Genomic DNA, 8,130 nt, shown 5'->3' on the forward strand with positions numbered 1-8,130 from the left:
GACCTCACGTTCCTCCTCCCTCCCGTGAGGCTGGGGAAGCACCCCGCCCTTTCTGGGTCCCTGAGAGTCGATGGAGACCCCTCATATTCCCTTCTTTGGGACCCTCGTTCCACAGGGTTGGGGGGGAGGCTCTCCCTGCCTGGCTCCCCAGATATAGAGGACCCCCCTGGGTCCTGTACTCTTCCCTAGGGTCCCTTTTTTTCCCCCCTTCTAGTTCTGCGTCCCTTGGGGTCTCCTTGTTCTTCCCTAGCCACCATTTCTGGGGGGTGTGGGGGACCCCTGGCCCACCCCATTCATACTAATTAGCGTTTTGGGGTCCCCCTTGTTGTCCTCACCACCCATGGTCATATCCTGCCCCTCCCCAAAAGGGACAACAGCGTCCCTTCCACGAGGGTGACGGTTGGGATGGGTGCTGGTTTTGCAGGAGGAACTGCCGGGGAAACCCCAACTGCCTGGTGGGCATTGGGGAGCACGTCTGGCTGGGTGAGATAGATGAGAACAGCTTCCACAACATTGATGACCCCAACTGCGAGCGCCGCAAGAAGGTAGCGCACACTCCCCTTCCCAAAAAACTTCTCCCCATTGGCATTTTCCCGATGAACAGCTGTAGAGCGGCCACCCCAACTGCTGGATTTCCGCTTGCTCCTCTGCAGCGGCGAGTGACGACTGTTGCTTTTTCTCTTACGCCAGAACGCGTTCGTGGGCTTAACGAACCTCGGCGCCACGTGCTACGTGAACACTTTCTTGCAGATGTGGTTTCTCAACTTGGAGCTCCGGCAAGCCCTCTACTTGTGTCCCAGCACCTGCAGCGATTACGTGGCTGGAGAGGGCATCCCAAAAGACAAAGGTGGGTGGAAGCTGTGAATGGTGGTCGTTTTGTGCCTTTTCTCCTAAAATTTTACGTGCTAGCATCGGCTTTGAAATAACGTTTATTGGGGGAATTGGTGGGTGAAGCTACAACCGCTCGTCCGATCTCCACACCATTGTTTTTGAGTCCCTCACCCCGCTTTTGGGAGCAAACCAACATTTATCTGAGTGATTTCTTAAACTGAAGCGATCTGATCTGGTTGAAAAATCTGATTTGGGTTTGTTTCTTGCTGGGCTGCTTCCCATACCGGTGCCCAGCTTAATGAGGGTGCTGGAGGTGGAAGCACATGGGTTGGGGCTGATCTGCACTACATTGGAGCCACACTCATCCCGTGGGACAGCAAAAATTTAGGTCCTCGGTACAAATGAGGCTCCCAGCTGCCTGCACAGTGGACACGACAGCCTTGGGTGATGTATCTTGCTGCAGTACATGTATGGTATGGGGCTATAGGTGCAGTCTGGGTCAGGGCAGTTGCCTGATTTCTTCTGTTCCTGTTTTTATGGTATTTTTAAATGTCGTCTCACCATTTAGGGTAAAAAAGAGGCTTTTGCTACAGGGTAGTTGCCGCATGCTGCTTAAATTCTTTGCTCATAGCTCGTGCTAGGCACTGCGGGGTATTTACGGTTGGGCTCGATGATCTTACGGGTCTTTTCTAACCTAAACGGTTCTATGACGCTATGATATTTGGCTTGCACTGGGACTTTGCTGTCGTCGCTGACATGCACCACTTCGGTTCTTACAGTAATTTAAAACAGCTTTTAAAAATCATGTCATTTCTAATCATTAAGTTTACTCTTACAAAGAAAGAACAAGCAAATTACTTGGAACAATTATGTCTTGCCTCAAATTACTTGCTGTAACTTGTGCAACTTGTTGTTTTATTAGACTATGAGCCTCAGACCATTTGTGAACACCTCCAGTACTTGTTTGCCTTGCTGCAGAACAGCAAAAGGCGATACATCGATCCCTCTGGGTTTGTCAAAGCGCTGGGCTTGGACACTGGGCAGCAGCAGGTAGGTTTGAGGCGCCGCCCCTTGAGCGATTACCTGCTTTAAAGCAGCGCAAAACTGCCCTTTTATGTTATTTTAGCATCTGTGAGCTGGGTTCTGGTGCTCGGTGCAAACACAGAGGGAGAAGCTGTGCTCCGGGCCCTTCCCATCGGTGTGGGAGGTCAGGAGGAGCCCAGGGAGCAATGAGGTGGGGACTGCGAGTGTTGTTAGCGCCTGATCCACCCCGGGCACAGTACGGGGTGGGAGCCAAAGCTGCCGTGAGGGTCCTTTCGCAGGTGCTTTATGGGCTGCTCCTCCCAGGTGGGTAGTTCAGGAGGGGGTGAAGGGCCCTTGCAGGGCAAGAAGACATTTGGTCGGGTCACCAGGAGCCAGCCAAGGTCCCATGAGCATGTGGGGCAGAGAAAGCATGGTTAGAGAGGGGCGACTGCCACAGACGGGTCCTGCGGGGCTGTTGCTGAAGCTAAAGAGAGCTCAGGAGAAGGGCACTGGTTGAAAATGTGCTTTGAGAAGTAAGAGGGAGATTGTTGGAGGAAAAGCCCGAGCACTGCCGTGCATTTCCTCGGGAGGATGCGGGAGGGGAAGGAAGCAGTCACTACCAACCAGCGATACTAAAGGACAGCTGGGAGAGGCCAAAGCCCATTTTATTTTTTGGAAGGAGAGAGCAAAGGAGAGCCAGAGTGGAAGAGGAAGGCCATGAGGTGAGTGTGGGGAACCTCCTGAGCCTTGCAGGAGGGGATGAATCCATAAGACAGCTTCTTGGTTTTGGGGTGGTGTGGTTTTTTTTTTTTTTTCTTTCTTCTGACCTGTAATGCAAGCAGGGACAGCTTGTATTGTGTGCGGAGCTTTGAAAAACAAGCACTGATAGGATAGAAAGCTCTGCAGGAGTTTGTGTTGGTTTTTTTTCTTCTAGAGCCCTGCAATGAGCGGGGCAGAAGTCAAACCACCCGACGCGGCTGGCCAGGAGCCAGGTTAACTCACGCCGTGGTCTCACGCTGGGGGCCTCGCGCTCCTTTTAGGCAAATTCCTGTTTTTCTTTAGCTCTCCAGACTGGTCTTTTTTTCTATTCAGTGCACGCCGGAGCCTCTGTGCAGCCTGTGTGTAGTGCTCTGGGTAATTTGCAGTAAATTAGTGACAAGGTTGTAATTGGGCTTTGTGCTGTGGCGTATTGTTAACAAACTTGGCTTTCTCTTCTAGGATGCCCAGGAGTTTTCAAAGCTGTTCATGTCACTGCTGGAAGATACTTTATCCAAACAAAAAAATCCAGATGTTCGAAACATAGTGCAAAAGCAATTCTGTGGAGAGTACGCCTATGTCACAGTGTAAGTATTTGGTCCTCAGGAAGAACCTTTCTGTAAATATTTAAACATTTTAGAAGAATTTAAGGGTGGAAAGATCCCTCCTAACAACTGCAGCAGACAGGTAAGCCTCTGCCAAAACATTTTGTAAGAGGTTTTCAGGTTTTAGGTTTCCTGCTTCTGTGTGCATGGTGGTGTTGCAGTTCTCCAGCTGCTTTTAATCCTTTAGTGAAAATTTACCAATTAAACCTGCAAGTGAGTTAATGGAACCTCAGGTCCTGCAACCAGAAAATAGTGTACTTGGGTGTTGTATTTTCATTCCTGCGTTCTCAGAGATGTTTTACTTCACCTCAAAAATGACATAAAATGGTGTATGCGAGTTGTAAGCAGGTGCTCCTGTTTTTCCTGGTAGACGCTATTGTCCTGTTTACACCTTCTTGCAGAGTTTTTGTGGTGTAGACGTGTGAACCGCATTAACTGTGACTTAACTTTTTTCCTGATTTTGTAGCTCAAGGAGTGTTTTAGTAGTGGCTGGGGAGTTCAGACACATGAACCAGTGAACTTGTCCTCATGTGGTTTTGTCTTTTTTTTTTAAATCTTAGCTGCAACCAGTGTGGCAGGGAGTCCAAACTCGTGTCTAAGTTTTATGAGCTGGAGTTAAACATCCAAGGGCACAAGCAGTTGACAGACTGTATAACGGAATTTCTTAAGGTACGAGCTCATTGTTTTTTGAGTCCTGCTATTCTTAGCTAGGTGTTTTAATTCCTTCCTTCAGTTAACAGCCTTTGAGGTGGGTATCAGAGCGAGGTGACTGAGTGGTGTCAGTGAGACGCATCTAAAAGGAAATGTTTTTTTTCTGTGGACCCAGAAAATGAAGATTGAGTCATGCGAGCAAGGAGAGTAGCACATGGGCATGTTATGGTCTTAAAAAGGACTTGAAAGTCGCATGTTTAGTTAAAATACTTTCCCAGCAAAGTTGTAAAAGAAGTCCCCAAAGTCAGACAAAAAGTCCCTGCATTCTTTGTCATGGATAGCACCGGGAAATGGTTGCTTTTTGTGTTTTCTGTATCGCTGCTCATCTGCATAGCAACAGGAGACATTCCCTGCTCTAAAACGTGCTATAGCTGCAGGAACAGCTGCAAGTGCTCTTACTTCCACTTGAAAATTTGCCTAGATCTTAAGTTAAGGTCCGGCATGTTAAATGTTCGAGGTGTGGATTCAGCTAAAAATATTTAGAACAGAACTAACCTGAAACGTGACTCTGTACCTGAGCTGTCTGACTGTTGGGCAGTGGCTTCGTTGATGTGCTCAACAAACCGGTTGCTCTGCTTGCGGAAGGTCTGCTATGAAAAAGGACTGGTTTGTGTACATGCATTAAAATCCTGAATCCGTGAACTTCAAGTTTGTCTACTCCTCCTTCAAGTGAAACAACCCAGTGACCTTGCTCAGGGCAGTCAGAGTTCTCATTCTGACCTCATCCTGCCATTGGATCTGCTTAGGTGTAGACGGTGACTCTTGCACGGTGATGTTTGTGTGGCTGTGCACCAGAGGATTGTAGTTTCCAGGCTAGAATGTGGCTTGACATTAGCTTGGTCCATGTGAGCTCGTAAAAGGGCAATTTAATTATTTTCTTTTTCCATAGCCCTCATGGGTATAAAGCAACTCAGTCAAGCAGGGAGCAAACCTGACAGTGTAGTAAGTCACCAGAGATCTAGGAATAGGGCTTGGTTGGGTCTAAAACTGTCCTTAAAGTGAGAGCAGCCTACTATGGCCATGCTGTACAGTGCATTTACTAGTGTGCGTTTTTAACCAAGAGATTATTTTGGAAAGCAGCTGGGTAGAGACTGAAATGGTTAAAATGACTTCTGTGCTTTTCAGTCTCCAGCTGTTGAGCAGCTTGCACTGGTTGAGTTTTCGGCGGTAACCTGTTCTCATGACCTTTCTTTCTGCCTCCCCTCCCTACTCAGGAAGAAAAATTAGAAGGGGACAATCGTTATTTTTGTGAAACTTGTCAGAGTAAGCAGAACGCCACGAGGAAGATCAGGCTGCTAAGTCTTCCCTGCACACTCAACCTGCAGCTGATGCGTTTCGTGTTTGACAGGTAAGCTTCTCGCTGGAGTGTGTGCTGTAAAAGCGGGAGCGCCCTGGGTTGCGTGGAAGCTCTTTGGGAAGTCATCTGCTGTGCTCTTTCTGCATTAATTTGAGAGACTGAGGGTTGAGCGCGTGCGTGAGCTTCTCTAGGGGTGCTCGGTGGGTTTCAGGGGAGTTATTTTGAGATATGAACTGTTATCGCTGTCCCCTGAACCGAAGCTTTGTCTCTGCACAGGCAAACTGGCCATAAGAAAAAGCTGAACACCTACATTGGCTTCTCCGAGCTGCTTGACATGGAGCCTTTTATGGAACAAAAAAGTGAGTTTTGTGCACTGCGTTTCATTAACTTTATCCACCGCCCTTCAGCGGATGAGAGGTGATCTCCTCTGAACCCCCTTTTTGATGGAAACTTATGTCAAGAGTTGTTTGAAGCCTGCGTTTCAAATAACTGCCTCGCTAAGTGGGTGGAAGCCACATCCTACTTAGCAAGGTCTTGGAGAGATGCAAGTTCAAGTGCAGGCTTTGTCCGCTACCTTGTGAAAAGATTAAGCTCTCAGAAAGAAAAGACCTGCGCTATTTCATCCAGAGCACTGTATAACTGCTGCTTTCCTTCCAGATGGCATCTACGTGTATGAACTTAGTGCTGTCCTCATACACCGTGGTGTGAGCGCGTACTCGGGGCACTACATCGCCCACGTGAAGGATCCGCAGACGGGCGAGTGGTACAAGTTTAATGACGAAGACATAGAAAAGATGGAGGGGAAGAAACTGCAGTTGGGGATTGAGGAAGATCTAGGTAAAACCTTTAAGTTGTGAGTGCCGTTTTAAAATAACTCTTTTCACCAAAACCACGGAGGCTGAATACGTGGAGGCCCTGTTACTCTTAAAACAAAAGTGCTCCTACGCGTGCTGTCACATCTTAGGAGTAATGTGTGAAACGGCGGTTCTGTTAATTGCAGCCAGATTTTCTTCGTTTCAGCCCCATGTGAGTGTTTACACACACTTCGTGATCAGTTCCTCTAGTATTTCTCTTGCCTGCCACATGGCAGATAAGACGCTGATAACTCGGGCAGCAGTTGCCTATCGGAATGTAACAGGCAAATTGCTGCTTCCCTGGCCAGTGTGCAAAAGGAGGCATAGGAACAGATAACAAGATTACTTTCGGTTTCCTTAACACGTTACGTTTTTATTTCCACTGAGGTGTTTTACTTGCAGGCAGTGAAGACGCTCCGTAAAAAATCTTGATCCAAATGGTAGCCAAAACTGCCTTTCTACTTTGCACTTTTTATTCTCCTTTGCGCTCTTCTGTTCTACCGTTGTCGGCTCATCTTGTGCCAGTGTCCTGATGCCGCCCAGATAACTGTGTTCCCTGGACAGGACAGGGTCTTGATTTCTTGGAGAGCTTGGGCTGAGGCTGGACCTGTGGGTTTCTCGGACTGCAGTTGATATATAGGAGCAGTTCGGCATTAAATTGGCTTTTTGAGTGCCTAGATTGGCAGTTGCTCTGTGTGCCTTAGCACGGGATGCTTTGAGGTATCGGGAAATGGGGAAGTTAATGCCAGAAGTTTCACTTACAGGGCAAGCGATCCATTCCCAGAAACACTGGCCCACCAGGGCGCTCGTGCTTTGCTGCAGTTGTAAATGTGAAGAAATGTTGCCTTTCTTTAAAGCATCCTTAAGTAACAGCTTAAGGAAAGGACACCCTCAGATTTGTTTGCTCCCTTAGTTTGTTGTAAAGCCACGTCAGCCCGAGCACACCCTTGAGCAGGCATGGGGCATTAGCCTCCCTCTCCCACTTCCTTCTGTGCATGCATCTGCGTGATGCCGCTTCATTTTCAGCTCTCTTGCTAGAAAACACCTGCTTGCATTTCATCACGACGTACATAAACGCTGACTGCCACCCGAGCAGCTTTGTCGTCCTGTTACTGTTTGGCTACTGCTTGCTTCCAGCCAAACTGTGAAGCTGGCTAGACATCTAGTGGTGTAAGATAGAAAAATAAGCCCTGAAAGGAAATAGAAGCTTCTCAGCCTTTCTTTTTAACGTCCTAAGTTACACAGCGTAGCAAAATAAGATGCAAATAAACTGCTGTGGCCTCGATCTTGTAAAGGTTTATGCTTAACCACAAGTAAATATTCTTGCTGAAAATACAAGGCTGCTTGAAGAATATAAGTAAAGCGTGTTTAGAAGCCTCGGTAGGCTGGGAGCCTTAATATTTTTATCAAGGGCTGATGTTATTTGCCTGCTCCAAGCAAAACTGAGACTCTTTGTTACAAATGCATGCAGCAGCAGGAGAAGGTCAGTAACGTAAAGCAGAGGCCTGCTGTGGGGAGAGTCCTGCGGCCTGGCCGTGCAGATGGAAACAGTTTAGAAAATATTTGGAGAAAATGCAAATAAAGAGCATCTAGGAAGTCTCCTGTATGGTGTGGTGGGAGAGGCATGTGAATTTTTCCAGAATTTGGCGAAGACAGATACTTTTCTTAATATTTCGATGTTCTATTTAGAATTTGACCTGTGGAGGGTTGTTCCTTTATTTTTTTTAAAAAAATAAAAAAACTAGTTGATTTTTTTGAAGCTGCAGCTGTAGATAAGTGGGTTTTTTCCTTGCCTGGCGGTCTGTCTGGGAACGGCAACTCTTGCAACATGAGTTTACATCGCACCACCAGCTGCTCTGAAATCACTGGTTCCACGGCTGTTCGCTCTCTAAAAGCTTTGTTGCCCAATAGAAGGACGCATGTTTTTTCATATATGCAACCACCTGTAAATAAGATTTATTTTTTTCCCCCTGAGGATTTCACTGTTTTCTTTGGTGTCAGGACACCAAAACAAGAGATGGCGGGGAGGGGGGGGGGGGGGGGGAGGTGTTTT

The 8,130-nt window shown here is 47.5% G+C and overlaps 1 protein-coding gene across 1 annotated transcript in view; it reads left to right on the forward strand.

Moving 5' to 3' along the window:
* Nucleotides 1–425: 425 nt before the first annotated feature.
* LOC104161949 (ubiquitin carboxyl-terminal hydrolase 48-like) overlaps nt 426–8,130 on the forward strand; it is a gene marked incomplete at its 3' end in the record, with an annotated part of 8,173 nt that continues 468 nt past the window's right edge. Inside the window, exons 1-8 of the mRNA XM_009700547.1 lie at nt 426–545; nt 691–847; nt 1,754–1,881; nt 3,073–3,197; nt 3,776–3,884; nt 5,141–5,274; nt 5,500–5,582; nt 5,881–6,060. Coding sequence (XP_009698849.1) covers nt 751–847; nt 1,754–1,881; nt 3,073–3,197; nt 3,776–3,884; nt 5,141–5,274; nt 5,500–5,582; nt 5,881–6,060 — 856 coding nt within the window. The remainder of the gene's footprint in view (nt 546–690; nt 848–1,753; nt 1,882–3,072; nt 3,198–3,775; nt 3,885–5,140; nt 5,275–5,499; nt 5,583–5,880; nt 6,061–8,130) is intronic.

This window comes from Cariama cristata, unplaced genomic scaffold, assembly GCF_000690535.1.
Source record: "Cariama cristata isolate BGI_N322 unplaced genomic scaffold, ASM69053v1 scaffold33725, whole genome shotgun sequence".
In the NCBI taxonomy this organism is placed as follows: Eukaryota; Metazoa; Chordata; class Aves; order Cariamiformes; family Cariamidae; genus Cariama; species Cariama cristata.